General features: G+C 36.7%; 1 protein-coding gene across 1 annotated transcript; it reads right to left on the bottom strand.

The window, feature by feature from the left end:
- Positions 1 to 1260: 1260 nt before the first annotated feature.
- Positions 1261 to 21268, bottom strand: LOC140135996 (uncharacterized). Its single transcript, XM_072157700.1, has 5 exons — positions 21218 to 21268; positions 17171 to 17297; positions 6351 to 7086; positions 5059 to 5277; positions 1261 to 3685 (listed from the first exon to the last, which is right to left on the bottom strand). Exons 2-5 carry the CDS (start codon positions 17261 to 17263, stop codon positions 3027 to 3029), a joined length of 1707 nt encoding a protein of 568 aa, XP_072013801.1. The 5' UTR covers positions 17264 to 17297; positions 21218 to 21268; the 3' UTR covers positions 1261 to 3026.
- Between the last annotated feature and the right edge of the window lie 2846 nt (positions 21269 to 24114).

Here is a 24114-nt window from a genome sequence, read left to right as displayed (position 1 = left end):
TTCAGTGTTCTTTCCAACACACATACTAACTTTTTTTTTGTTTACACATTCAAAAAGTTGTGATTACATCAGCAATAGTTCCTATGTTGTCACATTAAGTACAGAATCTTATCACACATTGGTAATAATTATCAAAATGAAATCATTTACAATCAAAGATTAAAGGTTATTCAATTATCAAGGTTTATATAATAATCACAAAACATGCGACCCATCATGGAAAAAAATGTTGGTCAATCTAAAATTAAGGTTCAAGTACTGATATGGTGTTTAAGGGGGTACTACACCCCTGTCCAATTTTGTGCCTATTTTTGCATTTTTCTCAAAAATTATAGCGCATTGGTGACAAGTAAGATATGTATATTATAGGGGCAAGGACTACAACTACTGCACTGGAAATTTTTATTTCGGCACAGACAGCAGTTGTGGAGTTGCAGTCAAAAATAAGGGAAAACCAGTATTTAAATGATCATTAAATCAATAACTACTTGCCTTTAGTTGCTGAATTTTCAGAGCAATAGTTGTAGTCCTTGCCCCTACAACATGCATATCTTAATTGTCACCAATGCGCTATAATTTTTCAGAAAAATGCAAAAATAGGCACAAAATTGGCCAGGGGTGTAGTACCCCCTTAAGGTACAGTTGTTGATGTATTACATACCAGGTTATGTACATTGTTTTCCCTTTGAAATCTTATATTTTTCTTGAAAATTCTTTTTGTTTTTTTATGGCTTCTATCTTCAAAAGTATCCTGGCAACTTTTGTCAGGTTTTGCCATGATGGGTCACATAATCTTAAATGGTTAGTCAAGACATGGAAAAAATAATCAAGAAACAGATTTTTTTTCACCAATTGACCAACTCAAGAGAAGAATAATTTGCAATACATGTATCTTAACATTGAGATTCATACTTTCTTTTTAAAAGGGTTGTATAACAATATGAGAATATTTTATTTATCTCAATAATTAAAAACAATACAAGACATACTGGCCTTCTCAATTAAGTCAAGGCTTGGCAGCTACTGGGACATAATATTGTGCAACATTGACTTCTTTCAGACTCCATAACAGATTAGCTCGATAGAGCTCATGCTATTCAAGTGAGTACTCCTTCCCTTTTTGATTTATGCTAGGCTCTGTTCAAAGCTATCCATTACATGGAACTCTTTTTGATAACTCTGGATAACCTAAGAAAGCTTCTTATGAAGCTTATTTCCACTGGACTCTGGTATGTGACAAAGCATTTTAGAATTGTTTACTTTTGCTCCCATGACAAAAAGAGCTTGCTTCAAAGTACTGAAGTATTTACTTCCCACATGCACTGTTAATGATAACCTATCCAGGAGTCTGACAGTGACACTGACTTTGAAACCAAGCACAGTACAAATTTCAATCCGAATAATTAATCTTTAAGATTCTGAAAAGAGCGAGTAACAAGTTACACATGTATTTTTTACACAAGCAATGTTATAAAAAAAAAAAAGGAAGCAAAGAGAGCTCAATATAATTAAGCATCTCATTTATGATTGCTATGTTTTATATATATATATGGGATAAAATAAAACCACAAAGTTGTACCAACTCTCTGGCTTAGTTATTATTACTTGGTATACATAATACAAAGAATAAAAACATTTAGGAATAAACATCGATATTTGGACCTTATTATTATGTAAATTTTTTTTGTATACTTAATATAATAAGTAGTAGTTTGGAGATATCAAACTTCAATAAGGATAAGACTTGGGATTCCTCCGTAATGTAATTGACCATGATGCATAATTCATATAATATACAAAATATTTGCAGATTATCTCTGCACCATTATTTTGAACAAGACATTCTTTGTAAAAAACCCACACAATGCCCATTTTGCGATTTTTATGCTACATAACAGGCAACGCTACTTACGATGGTGCCTGTTGTGTACCACATCGTATTCAGCTGCTTGTAACCAACAGACACAATGTAAAAGTGGACATTTAATGCTATAATTTATTTTCACGCTTTTTTTCGTACCCATCAACAAATACGAAAATAACAACGCACAAATATATTCCTTCTGTGTATAGATCAATGTCAGGAAGCTGAAAACTGCGAATTATAAAACAAAATGAAACGCTTGAAAATTTGCAAAGCATGAAAAATAAATTCCGCAAAATTGCCCACTTTTACAGTAGATTACCCATTATGGTTGTCGTAAACCTAAAAAAATATCACCATGAAAATATTCCACATTCCCACTTTGAACACAGCACAAGTGTAGTTTAGCATTTACCCATATTTCACTCTTGAGATTCACTCTTCTCCGCTGCTTTCATTAGACCACTCACACTCTCTAAACCAAAAGCCCGAGCAATATCTTCGGCCGATGCCGATGCTGTACCCGCCACTTTCGGTTGTTGCAAGATATCCGCTGTTTTTCCAGACGTAGCTTCCGACAGATCGATGGTCGGCGTCGACGTTAATCCTACCTGTGCTAAGGCTTGAAGGGACGGAGGGATACTTGCCAAAGGGGTCATCGGGAACATCTGATTTTGAAATTGAGGCACTGACATGGCTAGCTTGGAATAGTCCTGCACCATGCAACCGTTTGCGAGTAGGTACATCATACCGTTGGCCTGCGCTCCTGCCGCAGCAACGGCATTGATCAAATTAGGATCCATTCCCCCTGCGATCCCTGGCTCCTGCTTAATTGCTATTGGTTGCATTGGATCCAGCAGACCTGCGTTGCTACCTTTGCGCGTTTCACGTTTGATTTGCGAGTGGTAATTTTCAAGGACGAGCCCTGCCCCTGCTTTGGTTTCCTTAACTTTGATACCTAGGCTGGTGCTGGGAGATAATTTGGGTGCTACGGTCGCCGGCTTTGCTGTTTCCGCTTTAACGTTCTTGTGTCTATCCAGAAACGACCTGCAGATGCCTATCCACTGCGTTTCGGAAACCAACGGTGGTAAGCTTATCATGTGCTGCTCGACGCGCTCGCTCTTCTGGACGTCAAGTGGAAGATGTGCCAGCAGCTTTCCGATCATCGTATTCTCGCGCACTCCCTCATGTACTCAATCCACGATCTGCACACTGTGGACGTCTTGGCAGTGGAACAACCGAAAAGACTTGACAGGACCACATGCTTGAGGCCTAGATTAAGTCTGATGAGGGTGATGAGAAAGTCATGGAATGGGCTTAGAGAGCTCATTCCTCTTCTGTTGATAGACAGATAGGCTTTCTTTTGGGCTGCCATCATGGTGTCTCCGGGACGAGCTTGCCAGTGTAGATTCATCATCTCCGGATCCATGAGAACTTCAAAGAGAACCTCTAGCCCTTCTTTTGTTGGGATACCTGTGAATGTCTTCACATTCTCATTGGTGGTGAGAATGCTTTTAACAAATAATGTCCGGTGAAGTCGTCTCTCGTCGGTCAACACGCCAGATAGGAGATCATTCTCGTCTTTCATTCCTGAGATGTCTGTTCCTTCTATGGTTGTCTGGGTGCTGGCGTCTATGCTTCCCACCGAGTCACGGCGACAGTTCTGGAGGTGGTCTTGTGTGAGGTTATTGCTTGATGCGTCATTATCTAGCGCTGGTATCTTTGCAGGTTGTTCGGATGTTGCAGCATCATCTGTTGTCATGGCGACATCTGGAGGATGGGGTTGGTTCACGTCACCATTGCTCATGTGGGAATTAGGTTCTGAAAGTGAAAGGAAAAATGGAATAATTATGAACTTTGTAATTTTAGCAACATTAGAAAGGTTTCTATAACCTAACTCTAAATAATTATGTAATATTTTTGTTCTTTCCTCTGAGTCAAGCCCTGGTAGTGATATGTATTTCATCACTTTTAAATGATCCTTACATTGAGTACTCACATGGCTGTTACAATTAAAAGTTTTTTGGAAAATGCATAAACTAAGGAGGTATTTGCCGCCCCCATACTTTTCTTCCCCTTCCACTTTTAAGACCTTGTCAGCCTTAAAAAAACCCAAATTACAAAAATGTCAAGTTTTTGCAACAATTTTACGTAAAATTAGATTTTGTTGAAAAGTTGATTTTGCCCCTCACCCTGAAATTCATTTTTCCCATTCCCCCACCCCTGAAATTCACTTTGATTTTTCCCCCGCCCCCATCCCGAAAAAAATTCCTGGCGCCGGCACTGCTCGAGACCCATCCAGACCCAAGTGTCTCTCTTCTGCAAGGGGTGACCATTTAAACATAAACAAGCTACAACCACCAGAGAATATTTCCATAATTGAATAGCGATGATTAGCCACATTTCAGACATGATTGAAAGCCAACTTATACCACATACAAGCTTACTAAAATACACAAAATGAGTTCCGGCTCTCTTGAAAAAAAAAAAACCATTTCAAACCAATTAACTCTTTAACATTGTTTTCTTGGTATAAGTTTAATAACTTCCCTCTTCCTATGCCTACCACAGCTAATATCTGTGTGTGGTAAGACTGATGAATCTGTCCGGGTGTGAAGGTTGGTGAATGAATTAGAATATAAATTACTCCTTATCATTTGTGACCAGATAACTTTACAGGAGACTTTGCAGGAAGAATTTGAGGTAATACAGTCACATAAAAGTGGGTAGGATCGGGAAGCATAACCTAGCGGTATTTGCACTCAAATATTGAGACAAATAAGAATTTTGCGGTTCTCGGCTAGCCCACTGATGCGCATTGTTGTAAACAAATATTTATTAAAAAAATGACATTTGAAAGAAAACATTTGAATTTTTTAAAATAAAATGCTTAAAAAGTGCAAATTAGCTCATTGTCATAATAATGAATATGCAAATTAATTATTAGACCTACCCCCCCCCTTTTTTTAATATTTGAAATTTTAGAGGTATAGGCTCCAACTCATAATTGGAATGTTACATGTTTAAACCCCTATATCATGGGTACGACATAATATACATTTTTTTTTTGTAGTGCTACAATGTCTATATACCTATCATGGAAGTTATCTGTTGCTGATTAAGCAGTCTGTAGTGTGGGTATCCAAAAGGAGATTAATTAAAAGTTACACATTCACATGGCTTATATTTCTTACCGTTTTCTCTTGGTCTCTTCATAGGATTTGATTGCTTTCTTCTCCCTTTGCCTACCATAGCTGCTATCTGTAGCGGAGTGTAACTGCCAGTCTGTGATGGCTGCGGAGATGGGATGGCTTGCTGGCTCTGTTGTTCCTCTTGCTTGGCTTTCATCTCTGCTTCTTTGAGTCTCTGGGCTTTCTCCTCTTTATCCTTGGCAGTTACTAACTGGAGATGGTCTGTTTGGTATAAATGAAGAAACAGTATTTGGGTAATTAAGGGGAACATTCCTGACTGTTATGTATGTACAAATGGTTGTACTTGTAAGAGCAATGCCTAATTGCCTATTGTCTATACTATACATAGCCACTACAAAATTGATGGAATTTTGAGTTTACAATGCAAGATTCAAATAAAATAATTGACATGCTTTACAGATATGTAAAACTTATTACCAATCACAAATTAGAGCAGCGTGGTCTGATGGTTAGGGCATTTGAATCATGGTCACATGGTTATGTTTTTGAACACCGTCAGGGCCAATGACTCCACTGTGTTGTATGCGTGGGCAAGCCACTTTACTTTGCTTGTCCCACACCACCCAGATGTACAAAGGGGAACTGTTAGAGGGTAGTCATGATACTTTTGCTGTTACTTTTGACAGCCATATATGGTGTAATATAGCCTAGTGGCATTGGAGTAATAAATGTACTATAATTAATGCCGAAAAGGCATCATATTATTTGCCTACATTTATTTTATTAGCCTAATAAATCCCATCAAGGCTGACACGTCGGGTTGATCAGATACATGTATGCATTGAGACTCTAATTTGTCAGAAAGTATTTTTGTGTAAATTTACACGTATGACTCTCTCTGCATGTATCCCCCTCTTTAAAATGATCCAATTCAGTGTTTGAATTTTTTTTTGCATAGCAAAATTTGCTTTCATTACTTTTCTCTTGGTACATTCACATACTTTAGTGTGTATGTCTATGGCATAAAAATGCTACTCAACTCCAAAATTGTGTAGCAAATTGATAAAATTGTGTAGCATCTTGCTACGCAATACCAGCTATTTCCAACGCTGATCCAATTATGAAACATTCCCTCAATTCTACGTAGATGTACAAATCAAGTAAAACTTCAAAAGTAAGGTTTCTTGAATTTTCTGCACAATGTCTGCAAATAACTTTCAGGCAGACATTTTATTAATTTTGTCATATTTTGCTAAATCTTTTTGAGAAAAAACTTTGCAGTATTGAAATGAGAATCTTTCAAACTTGGGTCATGCTAATCTGAATCAACTTACCATTCAAGGCTTTCAGTTGTTTACAGTAGACGTGAATTTTTTGCACTTCATCCTCCAGTTCGGCACATTTGGCATGCAGCAACACCTTCTCCCGTTGCAAATTGGTCAGCTCGATCGACGCCCTCGACAACTCCGTTTCCAGTATCTCGCAATTGACGCACTGCTCCTCCGGTACCATGCCCTCTGGCCTGGAAGAAACATCGTCATCATCATCGCCACCATCTACTCCTTCCATAGGAAGAGCATATTTATTTGTTTCTCTGCAATTTGTTTGGGGTGTGGCTAGGGCGAGTCCTGGAGGGGATTGCAAAGCAATGAAAGCATTGCTTCTAGACGTCAAGTCCAAGCCGGTAGCTTGCTGCGAGCTCAAGTTACCGGGAATAGCACGGGATACAAGAGTTGGTTCGTTTGCAGATTCGTCGTCTCCCGGTTTCCTCCGCGCTACGTGAACGGTGAACCCGGCTGGGTTGCCGTCGTCTCCCTGCATTATCGTCCCATCCATATTGTCTATTTCATCCGCGTTCAGAGATGTCCATTCAAACACAGTCGGCACGGCGCCGGGTTTGAGACGTATGCGGCCATTTGGTAGGTTTGGGACGTAGTTGTCGTCGGTGAAATGTCGTGAGCACACTCTACTGTTTGGAAAAAGTTCAATGTGGGATTTGTCAGCTGCGCAGATATTCTTCAACCATGCCAGGCTTTCCGTCTCGTCAAATGGAAATGTGTGATAGGAAATCTGTAAAAGTCACAAAAAAGAAAAAATACATTATAAATATTAAATATTAATTTCATTATTTGACTCCCTTTCACATAAAGTAATACTATAAAGTGGGATCTTTTGTGAGGATTTTGTTTTTGTGCTTTTCGTGAAATCAAAAGCCCAATCTTTGTTAACCCCATGTGAACTACCTGCCGATTGGCCAAAATGAATATTGTGTCCAATTTTGAACCAATCAAGAAAGGTATTAATAAGATCATCTGCAAATGCAAGTTTGACCATAAATAGTTTATAGCCTAATCATCATTGGTAATTGAATTTGAAATGAGCATTTCAAGTTATCAACCAATCAGAAATGCTGTTAGATGACCAGTAGTGTCCAGGGGGTTAAAGTATAGCTTTTTTAATGTGTAGTTGTTTGAAATGAAACAGCAAAACTTTTCAGAACGCAAAACTCACAAAAAATTAATACCGCCACAATATATCCCAATCCAGTATACATGTATTACCTGGCATTCATTTTTTACAACAAATGAACCAATATACTCATAATATACCTAGCTTGAAGGATAAAACTCAATTATTAATGATCATCAGAGAAACATCAAGAGTAAAAAAGATTAAATATCACATAAATCACTGCATATTCATGAAAACAATCGGAACAAAATATAGGGCTACAACATAATTAATATTAACCTGTTTATATACGCTTTACCAAGAAATTGTACAAGGCACTGAAAACTCTTTCCTCCCTGCCGTTCTTACCAAAGAAGTATAAACACTAAACCGTCTGAAGTTGAACAAATAAAAATGAACATGTTAGTAATAATATTTTTTTAAAGTACAAGGTTACCACTTTTTTTCCATGCCAAATACATGGCAACTTGGTTTAACATCAGCCCAATCTGCACTACAACCAGTCATTTTTCCAATTCAAATCTTTTCCTGTGAGGGGAAACGTAATCTTCCAGTTTTTTGTGGACTTTTTTTCGGGCCGAGGTCAGTCTGGTTTCTGAATTTCATGGGGACTTGGATGATATAAAATACCGATGAGTAAAGAAAAGATGTTTACAGTCTTTGCAATCAGGTAAAGAAAAAAATCAAACCAGGTCCACCTGAGTGAGGGACATGAGGCAGGTATGTTACATCTGGCTTGGAAAAATTCATAGAACTTATCTTACACTTCCCATAATGCATTTCTCCCATTTTAATTTTCTGTACTGATTTTTTATCTAGTGCAATATGGGTCCGATAGTAACGAAATATCCCTCAATGAACAGAGCACATCCAGATCTTGCAAAATATGTTTATTTCTTGACTATCGATCCATGTTTAGCCAGTCCATTCTCAAAATGAAAACAAAGGGAACCTGTACAAAGTAACAATGGGAGTGTCATTCAATGAAATGAGATGACGTATCATGTTGCAAAGGATTCTGGGACGGGTAAGATATCTTCTCTGCGGAAAATCTTGACCTCATGACTCAATTTCCTTAGAATGCTGTTGCAGTTGGAAAAAATCACAAATCTCTTGGTTTTACCTGTGGCACCGGGAATTGGGGGGGGGGGGTGCTAAAGTAAAATCGGAGGGGGGGGGCCAAAACAATCTGAACATTTTGCATTTTGGGCCCAAAAGGGGACTTTTCAGGGCAAAAGCTCAGATTTTGGAGAAAAAATGACCCCATCCCCCACACCAACACTAGATTTATCTTAGAAGATGCAACAACTTCAGGAAGTGGTATTAATTAATGTCGCTCTTCCACCCATTTGTAATCAATCTATTCATTTTTTTTTACCGTAAAAGCAGCCCAAATACTCCCTGTTACCCAGCTTATGGCAACTTGGAAATGTAACATGCTATGCACGCCAATGTACAATGTGTAATCATATTTGTGCATTGCCCTAATTGAAACACACCTTTATACAAATTTTATTTTACAATCCACTGATTTTTCTCTCATGAGTCCATAACGTTTTTTGTAGTTTAATGCTTGACCGCTTTTCATGACTGCACCCGACAAACTCGCTATTCTTAGTATTCAAGTTAAAATTCATCAGCCCGCTGGAAGGCATGACCTTAATTCTCTACACAGGGGGTGTAGATTTTAACCGGAGTAGCCCAGTGGAATTTGGTCATGGCAGAATTTTCATAAGAAATTATAGGTGATTAGGTGAAGGAAAAGTTTCGCAACATTCAAACCCACGCCTATTGTGATAAATAAAATAAACCAGACTTATTTTTTATCAACTGGTACCTGACTTAACTTAAATTTCTTGAATACATTTTTTCACCACAAACAAAAATCAAGAGTAATGTCTGTCAAAGTGCCAATTACATTAGTTCTGCCGGCTGCATGTCCTTTTACTGAAGTTAGCATATCACCCCATGTTAAAATTTATCAACATGAATAAAAAAGGTTTCAAAACTTGTTGACACCTTATTTTTATCAGTTGCATTTCATTTCAATTCGCATAGTCCCTGTCTGCACTGCAACAGTAAATTATTTACATTTACTGGGTACATTGTACATGCTCCAGAAAGTTTTAATAAATAATATCAGAATGTTGTCATCCCAAAACAAAAAGAAATTTGTTTGAAAGTTTTGGCCTCTAGATGTGTGCTGCTGGCTTCGGGCAACTTGAGGCTTATGTTTCTTGCACATTTAGCAGCCTCCATATTTTATTTTTGTCACAGAAAACAATACACAAAAGAAGTCGAGCTTGGTCATTTCTCAAACATCTTTCTTGCAACGAAATTTTTGCTTGATAATGTCCCAATGAGCAGTGAGGCAGTGGCGTAGCGTAATAGGAGCACTGGGGAGGGTATTGGGGCCCAATCGATTGCAACATTTAGAGAATCCCATAGGAAAATTTGCTGAAAAATGGCTTGTGCCCCCAATCCCCCCCCCCTTGGATGATGCACGCTATGCCACTGCCAATGAGATTGAGAATTGAGATGAACATAGGCTTGCATTCAATAGGCCTATTACAATAAAAAATAATTAGGCCTACTTAGCAGTTATTCAAATTTATGCAAATTTGAATGTTAGGCTGTTGATTACGAAATACAAATTTATTTTGCTACAGACAGCCCGTCAACAGAGAGCTTGGAATAAATCGTAATAAACATAATGATTATGGAATACATTAGTGGGACATGACATTTCCTATGTCCATAAACTATCATACATGAAAACAACATATCTACCTCACATTCTCGCGTAATAAACGCAGGCCGCGACAAATTTTATTTTTTAGCTTGCCCGATCGGGCAGGCAATATCCAAAAATTGGTTGCCCGAAATTGCCCGAAATTAACCCATATTCCGGCAACAATTGTCGACAAAGTCACATACCGTACTCATCATGCAGTGTAGTGCATAGTACCGTAAGTGTGCCGAATTTGGCAGTTTCATTCTTACGGAAATCCAATACTTTTCTCAGTTAAGTTGATAAATAAATGAGTATTCATGAAATGCATAAAAAATGAACATTTCATTCAATTATTTCACTGTTTGTTTCTTACATGTGGAAAATAATGTGTATTTTATGTGAAATTTTGTCAGTAAAGTCACGGCGATTTACGTATTTCGCCAACCACTAGTACATCTCAATCTCAATCATATGCAAATACATGGCCAGCTGACGTCATTGACGTCATGATATTTGCACGAAACGGGTTCTATAATTGGCCAAACTTCAAATACGTCACGTAACGGCATGATGTTCATAGTCTGGTGTGGGATACGAGTGCCTAGCAAAATTTGAGTTCCATTTCAAGAAGTTTTCTACTTTGTTTTGACGTTTTTTTACTTCTGTGAACACGCCAAGTTGGACAGAAATATACTCCATTTTAAATCATCAAGCTTTAATTGGTTTAAATTTAGACTTGCCCGATCGGGCACAGCTCTTCAGAGTTTTAATTGCCCGACAAAAAATGTGATTGCCCCGGGCTATCGGACAGGCGATTTGTCGCAGCCTGAATAAACGGGAAGAAAACAAAAACGACTGAACAATCATTGTATGAAAAAATAATAAATACTTATAAAAATATAAATGTACATACTTCTAACATGAGATGACCATCCCTGTTCCATCAATTATGGGGCCCAGTAATACAATGTATAATCATTTATATTACAAAGTGCATATTTGCAAATGCACACTTAACGACTACATGTGCAGCAGTTGTACCCTCCTGCCTCTGTTCAACTCAAAAGCAAGACAATAATGAATACAGTAAATATGACCTTTGAGACTGATTCAGACATTGATTAAAAATTACAGAGAACACACACTAATTTTTCATTTGAAAAAAAAATTACACACCCACATTTTATCTACATATGATGAACTGTAAGCAGCTTTAGACAGCAAACATGTTTTTTATTTTATTTTATCATCAACGCCTGGTAACTTATCGCAATTTTATCTTTTACAAGTACCTTACGCAAATACGTCCTTGTAAATAATAAACGATGTACATGAGGGTGATGACCGTTTTTAATTTGCAATATGAATAATGATCAATGTTCGAAAGGAATAATAAATGTGGCACTGTGATTTTTTTGACAATTTATTGGAATCTAATTAAAATATAATGTGCAACCCATGAAGGCTTGTATTTTTAATTTGTACCATCCATTTTTGTTTCAATGAGACGACTCTGACCAGTCGTACAAGAAATAATTTCCCCCTATTGATTATGATCATGTTACAATTTCATAATTACAAGATGATACAGGCATATATGATTGCTTGAGCCTGAGGTCATTGGTAGTTCACAATAATTGTGCTATCATCCATGCATGATGAAAATATTTATCACTAGGGTAGATTCTAGCATGAAAGGGTCCAAATTACAATGTTCAGTGCCTATAAATAGGGAGGGGGGGTCACACCATTTTTTCATCAGTAACATATTACCGTACTGACGCGAGTATAGTCCCACCTTCGAGTAAAGTCCCACCCCCAAATTTTCGAAAAATTTCAGAAATTCAAAAAAAAAATTTTTTTTTTTTTTTTTTTAAGTTATTTATTTTTCGGCTTTGAGTGTCCCAGGACCTAGACCTAAATGCTAGGATCATTCATGGTTGCCCTAAAAAAAAAAAAAAAAAAAAAAAAAAAATTTCAAGATGTTTTGTATTTTTAATATGAAAATTGATACTTAGGTATTCATGTCATAATCTATTAATGATTTCAAAATGCATTCAAATTCAATGCATTTTGAAATCATTAATAGACTATGACATGAATACAAATTATCAATTTTCATATTTTAAAAAATACAAAATATCTTGAAAATTTTTTTTTTTTTTTTTTTTTTAGGTCAACCATGAATGATCCTAGTATTTAGGTCTAGGTCTAGGACACTACAAAACCGAAAAAAATAAAAACTTAAAAAATTTTTTTTTTTTTTTTTTTTTTGAGTATAGTCCCACCCCCCAATTTTGAAAAATGTTCACCCAAAAACGGGGTGGGACTATACTCGCGTCAGTACGGTAATTGATTTGAAAGATTTAATTTAGTTTAATCTGAAAGATCTGAAAACCCCTGTATAGAATCCAGGAGCAAGCAATAATCTTGAGTATGATAGTACTACCTAAATAGTATACCGTACTATTTGTGAACCAAATACATTATGTTTTAAATTGTGTGATGTGAACAACATTTTTAAATACCGGTACCCAAACAAGAATACATGTACACCTTACCAAATATATATTGCATGAAATTTGACTTACTGCATTCATCTTTTACAATTTACACTCTTCAATATTGGAGATGACACCTAATTTATGTGTTGCGGTTCCATTTTTCCACATTAATTGCTGTCACCCACATACCCCTTTCTTCAAATACCGTATTTCGTCAAATAGTCGCCCCCCCCCCTCAAATAAACGCTTTCACCACTTTTTTTCAACCAAGATGTTTCAAAATGCCGATATTTCCATGCATGCTATCTTGTGTAGTAAGCTTACCAAGTTAAGCACATGGTCCATAATAAGCGTCAATAATTGGCGAAAATCTGGATCAGAAACCCGGAAGTGAGCCAGAAGTCAGTGTTTCTAGTTCATAGTTCGTCATTTTAGCGTGTGTTTTTAGTTTACCTAATGATTTTAACTGGGAATTATCATTCTAAAATTGACCTTGAATAAACGCCCGCCCCCCTTGGGAAAATTTAACGCCCCCGGGGGCGTTTGTTTGACGACATACGGTACATGCTCTTGTCACCCAAAGACCCGTCGCCCAAAGACTCCTTATTTCTCCTTTGTACTTTCACCAAATGACCCTTACTTTTCCTTACAACTTAAGTTTCCAACTTATTCATCTTTTTCTGCTTCTTAAATGGTATTTTTTATTCTATAAACTGTATATTTGTGTCCAAATTGAGGGCGCTGTTTACATTTTAAATTTAATTTAGCCAAATAATATAAGTTATTCCTAAAATTTCATGATAAAAAGTTTTTAGGAAATTTTGTTGCTATTTGTTACGGTATTCTTTTTCTGATGTTTTAATGCCATTATACCAGTGTCTACCCCTTGTAAAGATGAAAACACGATTTAAGATAAATAGCGCCATCAGACAACCGTGACACATTACCCCCATATTTTTCCTTAGAACTATTACCCATAGATTCCTTATTTCCAGCTTACACCTAAAGACCTATTATTTTTCCTTATAACTGCCACCCAAAGACTTCACTTATAACTTTCACCCAAAGACTCATTAATTCTCCTTAAAACTATCACCAAAGACCCCTTATTTCTCCTGGGAACTGTCACCCAAAGACCACTTAATTCTCCTTAGAACTTTCACCCAAAAACCCTTATTTCCCCTTAGAAGTGTCACCCAAAGACATATTATTTCTTCTTAGAATTGTTACTCAAAGACCATATTTTTCCTTAGAACTGTCACCCAAAGATCCCTTAATTCTCCTTGAGAACCCAAAGACCCCACATATTTCCTGAAACTGTCACCCAAACTCCCTTTCTCCTAAGAACTGTCACCCAAAGACCCCCTTATTTCTCCTTAGAACGGTCACCAAAAGATCCCCTAATTCTCCTTACAACTGTCACCCAATTTCCCCAAATCTCCTTAGCATGCTGTTGATGTCATCCAAAGACCCCTTATTTCTCCTTAGAACTAACACCCAATGACCCTTATTTCTTCTCAGAACTGTCCTCCGAAGATCCATATTTCTCATTAGAGCTGTCACCCAAAGACCCCCTTATATTTCCTTAATAGAACTTACCTGTCACCCAAAGATGCCATATTTTTCCTTAGAACTGTCACCCAAAGACCTTATATTTCCTTAAAGCTGTCACCAAAGACCCCATTCCTGAAACTGTCATTCACCCCCTTAATTATGTTACAATTGTAACCCAAAGACCCCTTATTTCTCCTTACAGCTGTCACCCAAAGACCCCTTATAAATTTCTCATTAAAACTGTCACCTGTTACTTTGCAACTTGTATGCCAACTTCCATTTAACACCATTTTCATTCAATTTGCTTTTAGTCATAAATAGTAAATATTAAGAAGCAATTCAATACTTGAAGCTTAAAAAGACTCCGTTTTTTATTTTAAAATTATGTTTCCATAAGTCACACAATACATTATACATATAGATTATCAATACTTAGATAATCTATGATATATCAGACCTGCATATAATTTTCAAAATGATACTACAAATTAAAATATTTTATTTCCATTATGTTAGCAAAAATCAGGTTGACAGGTCGAGGACAAATAGTTTTTTAATGAAATAAAAAAAGTTGAGTCGGCATATTTATTCACTTTTTATGCCTAATTAGTGCCCCTGGGAACTTATCTAACTTGCATCTGTTAAGTGCCTCTTTCAGTGCCTTTTTTAGCATAAAACAGGTACAAATTTGTAGAAAATCACCTCAGCTATTTAAGCAACAAATTGCAATTACTGAGACATTTGTTCTATTCATGGGTATATTACTTTCCTGAATTCAGGTGGGGGATGTGCGTCAAACATGGGTCACATTTTCAGCCTTTTGGTATATCATATCAATGGTCCTTTTGCTAAACCAATTTTGATATTTATATATATATATGGATGGGTCATTTTTCAGAATTTAAAAAAAAAATTGGAAATTTTGCATTAATTAGCCAAAATTTTTGGAAAATTTCCTAAATTTTGAGAATTAAGTTTAAACTTTGACTTTTGGTATATCGATGGGTCCAAATTTCTTGAAACATTGGTATATTGATGGGTCTTCTTTCACATTCTCAGCAGCACACCCCTACTCAAACCAAATATCAGTACCCCTCCCTCAACCCTGAATTACATGTACAACAATATTTACAGAATAAACATTTAAAAGTAGGCTATGGTAATTATTAAGTGCCTCAAAAGTTTCCAGGGGTGCTAATTAGGTCGAATACTGTATATTATGTACAATGTATGTTGATTATATTGGTGTAACGGTTATTAGGCAAATTATTTGTGCAGGAAAACTCTTATTGTCCAAGTTCACCAACTGTAACTTGCATTAATTCATTCCCATTTTTTCACATGTATGCAAAACACATGGTGAAAAAAATTCCATCATTATTATCATGGCACACATACTTGTATACAATATCGGTTGGCCGATTACCTCATTTTTTTTTTTTTTTTCGTTGCTTTTGAAAAGAAATCAGTGATCTGGAATTTTCAGACATGTGATGTGGCCTTTTTCAGACATGATTCACTGGTGAAATTGCACGTAACCCATGAACTTATTTCTACATTAATGGTAGGATGCCACAACCATAATTGTTAGTTAACCGCCCAGTAAAATGTATAAGGTAAAATAAACATAAATAAATAAATAGATAAAATGTACATGAACAAACAAAAGTAAGGATTCAATTCCCAGCCTGTTGCCTCTTTGGAGGCTTGTCTCCCAGTTTCTTCACACAAGTTACAACGCATGAACATGCACAAAAACAAAGTATAGAAAAACAGTACAACAATTATCAAATATATCACACAATCAAAATTAGGAATGAATCTGATGTTGACAATATTCAGTTTTGATTATTTTTTCACTAGATTCTTTCACACTTAAAAATGCTAAATTGGACTTTTTTGCCAGAGTTGTAAAGAGTTATGACTCAAGGTAAAATGAGGCGACTCACTGACTCAAGTGGTCGATATCCGGTGACTCAACCCCATTGAATTACAGAGACGCAAGTGACTTGAATTGACTCAAGCTAGCTTAGCAGTGGCGTGCCGTGGCCGCACCAAGCCCGGGGGGCTGAAGAAGAAACAATTTTGCCGCCCCTTCTTTAACAGCCCGAAAAGGTTGACCCAATTTTTTTCACGGTCGTTTGAAAAAGTGAAGAGCAAAAAAAAAAAAAAAGGATTTTAGGCGCTAACGCCTAAAAGCAACCTTTTTTCAAAATTTTGATGCTTTTTCAATTTTTGAGCCCTTTTTATTTGCTAATTCGCTTTGTCGCCCCTTCGCTTTTTGCCGCCCTGTTTTTGCCGCCTTCTTCTTCCGCCCCTTAGTTTTTTTGCCGCCTCTAGTTTGACCCGGGGGCTGGCGCTTCAAAGCCCCCCAAAATACGCCAAGATGCTTAGGCCAAATGACTCGACTCAACCTGACCTTTTTAGAGACTCATTACTACCCTGGTTCTTGTCCGGGGGTTTCTTAGTGAAAATGAGGGTATGGGGATGTGCAGTAGATTTGGGCTGCACATCAGAGTGTTAGCTAGCCACTTGTCCACCCGTCATTTTGGATGGGTAGTTTGCTCCTAGGACTGGCAAAATTAATGGCTGTGACATGCTAAATTCTAAAAATAATGCTTGAAAAAGTTCTTAGAACTCAAAACAAGACTAGACTAATTTGAAGGTTGAAGAGCAATTGGTTATTTGAACTGACTAAACCCCCAAGGGGCAGAGGTCTGGTTTTTAATTTGTTTTCAGGTAAAATTTGAACAGGCAGTTTTGGTAAAAATGACAGGCGCTTCCTAGCTTAGACCCTACCGCATCCTCCCCACCCAAACAAAGTTAAAGAACCCCTCCACCTGGGTTCTTAATCTTTCTAAATGTTACCAATACAGATGAACATATTTACCTTTTTGTCATCCTCATCCTCATCACTATGTTTGCCCAGGAGCCTGCATTTTGGGATGCAACAACTCTTGTGGCTGGTAGGTCTACCACTCATTCTACAACTCACATTGGTAGGCAAAGACCCCACCCTGAAATATCAAACATACATTTACAAAATCAATATAATGTAAGGTAGGAATTTATCAACCGGATTAGGATTACAGCAGGATAAAGGTTTAGGATTACAGCAGGATGAAGGTTTAGGATTACAGCAGGATGAAGGTTTAAGATTACAGCAGAGTGAAGGTTTAGGATTACAGCAGGATGAAGGTTTAAGATTACAGCAGAGTGAAGGTTTGGAATTACGGTTTAGGATTAAAGCAGGATGAAGGTTTAGGATTACAGCATGATGAAGGTTTAGGATTACAGCAGGGTGAACGTTTAGCATTACAGCAGGATAAACATTTAGGATTACAGCAGGATGAAGGATTAGGATTACAGCAGGATGAAGGTTAAGGATTACAGCAGAAAGAAGGTTTTGGGATTACAGCAGGATAAAGGTTTAGGATGAAGGTTTAGGATTACAGCAGGATAAAGGTTTAGGATTACAGCAGAATGAAGGTTTAAGATTACAGCAGGATGAAGGTTTAGGATTACAGCAGGATGAAGGTTTAAGATTACAGAAGGATGAAGGTTTAGGATTACAGCAGGATGAAGGTTAAGGATTACAGCAGGATGAAGGTTTAAGATTACAGCAGGATGAAGGTTTAGGATTACAGCAGGATAAAGGTTTAGGATTACAGCAGGATGAAGGTTTAGGATTACAGCAGGATAAAGGTTTAGGATTACAGCAGGATGAAGGTTTAGGATTACAGCAGGATGGTTTAGGATTACAGCAGGATGAAGGTTTAGGATTACAGCAGGATAAAGGTTTAGGATTACAGCAGGATGAAGGTTTAGGATTACAGCAGGATAAAGGTTTAGGATTACAGCAGGATAAAGGTTTAGGATCTCAAACTCAAACACAATCTGCAATTGGTTAGTATCACATAACTAGGGCGGTGCTAGGGCAGTAGCTTACGGGATGCTAACCAATCACAGGCCATGGGGAGTTTGATTGACAGGATCATTCATTAGACAAAAACTACTATTTTCTTTATTTCTGGCTTTTTATTATAATCACTGTGCTTTTTTTTGGCTTGGCTTACGTTGGATAGTTTTTACAGTTTTTTGAATTGGCTATACAATACCTGAATATGGCAAAATAAAAAACAAAATGTGATAAAAAAACATAGTAATTGCTAAATGCAGCCCACAAATTGAAAAAATGCTACACATTTCCAACTCCAAGACAAACTTTTTTTTTTTACCTTGGAAGTTACACTAATAATTTGTTTTATTGTAGTTCTGGACTATACCCTGGGGGAATGGCATAAGAAAAGACTTAGTGACTGGATAATAATGCAATCAACGGACCATGAAAACCGCAATTGAATTTGATTGAAAAGAACGTGTTGAATACAGTGAATAGATGTAACCTGTCTGGGCTAAATAAAGATGACTTTCACTCCAATTAGTAATTTATCTTAATTAATTATCCCTAATTTACCTCACTTATATCGCAAAAAAGAGTTCAGTCAAAATGCAAACTGTTTGTTCAATAGGTTATTTGATCTTAATTAATTATCCCTAATTTACCTGACTTATTTTTAAATCGCAAAAAGAGTTCAGTCAAAAATGCAAACCGTTTGTTCAATAGGTTATTTGAACTTCTTCATTTACTTTTTAATAGTTATACTTATACTTCAAATCATACTTAGTGTGTCTTTAAAATGTGAATAGCTATGTTTGCTTACATTCTTAGAATTCAAATTCAACACACCACCAAAGAGTAACTACCCGGTACCCAATTTTTTGGAAGACCACAACCCAAACAGGCTGTGCATCAAATTTGTAATTTGACAGTCTAAAATATTACCAAATTGGAGCCCAGTTATGTTCTGTCTCTGTGGTTTTGCACTTTTTCATTCAGGATTTGGCATTTGCATTAACATTCATAGCCTGAAAATTGTTGCCATGGTGACCCTTTAAATGAAGATTCAAAAGTTGCACTTTTTTGCAATTTTTGGCTGCATTTGTACTGCATACCACTCATACATTGATTATTGACTGAATTGACTGAGGAGGTTCCAGCTACTCCACTGGGTGTTATAAAATCTTGTAAATTGTTCCAAGGGTCAAAAATCATCATCATGACAACAATTTTATTTTATTTTATTTTTAAAAGGGGGTACTACACCCCTGCCCAATTTTGTGCCTATTTTTCTCAAAAATTATAGCGCATTGGGGACAAGTAAGATATATGTATATTGTAGGGACAAGGACTACAACTACTGCACTGGAAATTTTATTTCAGCACAGACAACAGTTGTGGAGATACAGTCAAAAATGAGGGAAAACCAATATTTGATCAATAAATCAATAACTACTTACTTTGAGTTGCTGAATTTTCAGTACAGTAGTTGTAGTCCTTGCCCCCATAATATACATATCTAACTTGTCATCAATGTGATATAATTTTTGAGGAAAATGCAAAAATAGGCAAAAGATTGGCCAGGGGTGTAGTACCCCCTTAAACGGATCCCACTGAATCCACCCCTGCGATAAACCCCAACTGGATGATCCCCTAACTTTACACTGTCACTGGCCATCAAAATTGGAATCAAAATTTTGGAATCTGGCGAATTTTTTTCCATTTCAGACTACCAGTAGGCCTACCAGTATGCCATACTTGGAACCAGCATTCGATTTACCTGGTGTGTAGCGGAGCAAAATGCACCCCATTTTGGACAACCTGCTACACAAATTGCAGCTTGTATAGCAATTTTTTACAATGTAAACATTATGCTAATATTATTAGAACATCACATAAATAATGGTTGAAATCACTAAAAATTGCTATGCAAATTTTTCAAAGTAAATAGAACCCTGCTTGGAACTCTCATTCTCAAATGTAAAGCCTTCATGATCGCCATTCAGCATTAATAATAAATGTTATCAATACTGGTGCTGTACAAATTTTATGTCGAGAAGAAATCCATTGCATTGTATCCCTGGATTGTATCACACCTCAGCTCGCAGTCACTTAAGTTTTATCATGTTTATATAAATAAAAGCTGAAAATAAAACTTGGAGGGGCAAATTCCCAGCTACATGTAGGGGCTGAATCCCATGCACAGTAGAGCCCCTTCTCCCTGCCTGCCCTTCATTTTTTCTTGATTTAATTTTAAATGAACTTGGGGGGAAAATGTATGTAGGCCTAGACTAGAGCAGTGAAGCAGTAGCTTGCACTTTTGCAGTGACTGCCAGTGTAGACAGTATAGTACTATAGAAAAAATATTTAATTTGTGTACATATAGCGGAACATACTCTTTGCGAGGCTGTAGTAAGCTGTTGACTGTTGTACGCAGATAACCTCGCATAATGGACGCGTGGAGTAGCGTTGTACGCTCGTGTATTAGCATGATTAATCGCGGAGTAACAAGCGTAGTTGAATGAATGTTCCACGATGTACACGAATTTGTTAATTTTTCTATACTAAATACTAGCCGTAAGATTTTGATGCTTCAGTCTTCACTATTCTATTCATGAATTTGATGTTCAGTCCCCAGCCCTGCCCTGGCTTCAGTGGCTAAACTCAAAAACTCTTTGCTTTGGTCTTGTCATTTTGGGATCTGAACAAAAGCAAAAATAGCACTATACAAGGGGAGGCGAACCCAAATTCTGCCTATTTTTGCTCCGCGAACTCACAAGGTTCACATCACGGACCACTGTTTGTACATCGCATTGCTCGACGAACACCGGATGACTTCATTGGCAATGTCAGCCTTTTATACGTAAACAAAGTACACAGTACAAAAAATGTGCCACCACACACCAATGCACCAGAGAGGTTGCCGTTTTCAGCTACTTAAAAACAAGGTGCAAAATCATGCAATTCAAAGACCAAATGCATATACTATTAGGTTTTATTTAAAAGTGAAAAATAAAGGAATCAAGATCAACTTACTGTGAAAAAGACGACAAATCGGCAGCCGGAAAACATGAAAATGGCCGATGTTTATCTTATTGGTATTAAAATATCAATAGAGGGCGCTAGCATTCATGAAAAAAGAAAGAAAAAAAGTCTTGTTCCCGGTTTCTTGTTATGTAAAATAGTGTAAACTTTTGTCAAGAAACACAAAAGAAGTCCTTGAAAAGTTTCAGAACTTATCCTTATGTTATCTCTAAAAAGAAATCGATGTTGTAAATGGGAAAATCTGGGTTGGGAGTTTGGCAACAAATGATTAAGAATCTGTGATTCAAACATTTACTATTATTTTTCGTGTCTAATTAATTATTATTTATAAATTAATGATCAACATTGTTTCAGGCCAGACAGGCTTTCCTATCAGAATTAAGGGGGTACTACACCCCTGGCCAAATTTGTGCCTATTTTTGCATTTTTCTCAAAAATTATAGCACATTGGTGACAAGTAAGATATGTATATTATAGGGGCAAGGACTACAACTACTGTACTGATAATTCAGTAATTCAAAGCAATAGTTATTGATTTATTGAGCAAATAGGCCTATTGGTTTTCCCTCATTTTTGACTGTAACTCCACAAGTGTTGTCTGTGCTGAAATAAAATTTCCAGTGCAGTAGTTGCAGTCCTTGCCCCTATAATATACATATCTTACTTGTCACCAATGCGCTATAATTTTTGAGAAAAATGCAAAAATAGGCACAAAATTGGGCAGGGTGTAGTACCCTTAAGAAAATCAAAATGAACCAAAATTACAGAAGGAGAAAATGATCCAGCCAGTGAAATATAGAATGGAAATAATAATACAGTAATTAATTATTATTTTTTAATCGTGTATATAATCTAAATTACTTTGTAATGTCATTTTAGCAATGTTTTATCAGAGAAGATGTTTCTTCTGATCTTCTCTGGTTTTATCAACTATTTTTCTATGTATATTATTTCTATTCTTTGATTGCTTTTATTATTGATGTTATTATATTGATATCTTTATTTATCTAGGGCCCTGTTAAAGTCTTTTGAGCATGTTGAGCAGATCTGAGACGAGCAGATCGCAAACCTGGTGAAATAATAAGCTATAGGGCCTATAGGCCTAATGGTGAAAAAAATAAAAAAATAAATGAAGTAAAAGGAAATATTTTGTGGAACGATAAAGAAAGAACGAAAACTCACATTGATAAAAATTATGATTTATCAAAATACAGGCCTATGGCCTTGGCCTATGGCCTACATGTAATAATAATTTTAGGCCTATAATAAAATTTTATCATCATCACGCCCCCCCCATCATCTTCATCACACATCAGGGCGGATCCAGAATTTGAAGTTAGTTCTTTATTTCTTCAGGTTATTTATTTATCTTCCTCTTTCCTTCCTCTATAGTTTTTTCTTGAAATTATATATCATTTTTGTCTAATTAATTAATTAATTTATTAATTTATTTATTTATTTATTTATTTATTTATTTATTTATTTATTTATTTATTTATTTATTTATTTATTTATTTATTTATTTATTTATTTATTTATTTATTTATTTATTTATTTTTTTTTTTTTTTTTTTTTTTTTATTTATTTTTTTTTTTTTTCGCGTGTCCTGTGTACCTAGCTCCGCAACAACGATGAGGCCCCTTAGTCCCGATTTAGGGACCGTTCACAAACGCCCCCCCCCCCGTCCCGATTTAGGGACCGGTCACAACGGGGGGGGGGGGGCTGATGCAAAAAGGGGGGCCTTGAAATTTTTTATCCCTCTGACTTTTCTCGTAGAACATAAGTTTACATTTATTGACGTTCATTTTTCAGTGGCCAAAAAGGGGCCCTGAAAATAATTTTAGGTCCGAAAGGGGACCTGAAAAAAAATATGTGCATTTTTCCTTTTGCATCAGACCCCCCTGTTATAAGTATTTGTGAACGGTCCCTTAGCCTACTAGAGCTGGATGCAGTGGCGTAGCCAGGACTTTCAGAGGGGAAAAGGGTGGGAAAGACGACTTTCATGGGGGGAATTTGACTAAAATGGGCTAACATTGTTTTTTACAAAACTCATTAGAATCTTAAATATCAGGACAGCCAGCCACGGGGGGGCACGATTTTTCACAAGGGAGGAGCAGCTCCCCCTTCCTCTCCTTACCCCCCTCCCCCAGCTACGCCACTTGTTGGAAGAACAAATGGAACAAACCACAAGTTCGATGATATCCTATAAGGGGCTGTGCAATAATCATAAGCCCCCACTTCACCCAGGGATAAAAAAATTCAAATAGCGTGCCAAAAATTGCTTGCCCCTCCCCTCTCGGCCATGCCAAAAATGCTCCCCTCGGCTTACCAAAATACCTTTGGCACCCCAATTTCATCCTCCCCCACGGCTCACAATTATTACACTGCCCCTAAAACGAAAGCGCTTTCATTAGGAAGCTGACCCATCCCTCCCTAAAACGTAAAATGTATTTTAGCGAAATTTGCCATTTCTTTTTTTATAGACTTTGAGTGAAAATTCCAGGCTATTCCAGTACTTTTGAATAATGGTATGTAAAAAAAAGAAAACGGCCCCAACTCAGTGCCGGACACGCATCAGTGCACATTTAACTGATCGAACTAAAATGTGCACACATCCATGACATCGCGTCTTTTTTAAATATGGTAAATAACAGCATGGCGTGGTGGGTCAGAAGAATTGTATTGTTTTAATAACTGGCTAGTTTTTAATTCATTAAACATTATACTCGATTATAACAAAATGATTTCATATTAATAATATCATAAAGCCCAAGAAAATTATAACATAATATTTTATTTCAGTGGCCTAGTTACATTTTTATTGCTATGTGGGCTCTGGGCGGGTCCCTTGGCCGGACGTGCAATAAACAAAATTAATTCATGACGTT

The sequence above is a fragment of the Amphiura filiformis genome, chromosome 16 (genome assembly GCF_039555335.1).
Source record: "Amphiura filiformis chromosome 16, Afil_fr2py, whole genome shotgun sequence".
NCBI classification, from domain to species: domain Eukaryota; kingdom Metazoa; phylum Echinodermata; class Ophiuroidea; order Amphilepidida; family Amphiuridae; genus Amphiura; species Amphiura filiformis.
The sequence above is the reverse complement of the archived record's forward strand: the minus strand, read 5'-3'. Positions and strand labels throughout refer to the sequence as shown.

Coding starts and splice junctions, on each gene's coding strand:
- LOC140135996 (XM_072157700.1), bottom strand. CDS start 17,263: ATGAGTGGTAGACCTACCAGCCACAAGAGTTGTTGCATCCCAAAATGC. Junction 7,087..17,170: donor AGGATGAGGATGACAAAAAG/GTAAATATGTTC, acceptor TGACTTTTACAG/ATTTCCTATCACACATTTCC. Junction 5,278..6,350: donor ACAACTGAAAGCCTTGAATG/GTAAGTTGATTC, acceptor TATACCAAACAG/ACCATCTCCAGTTAGTAACT.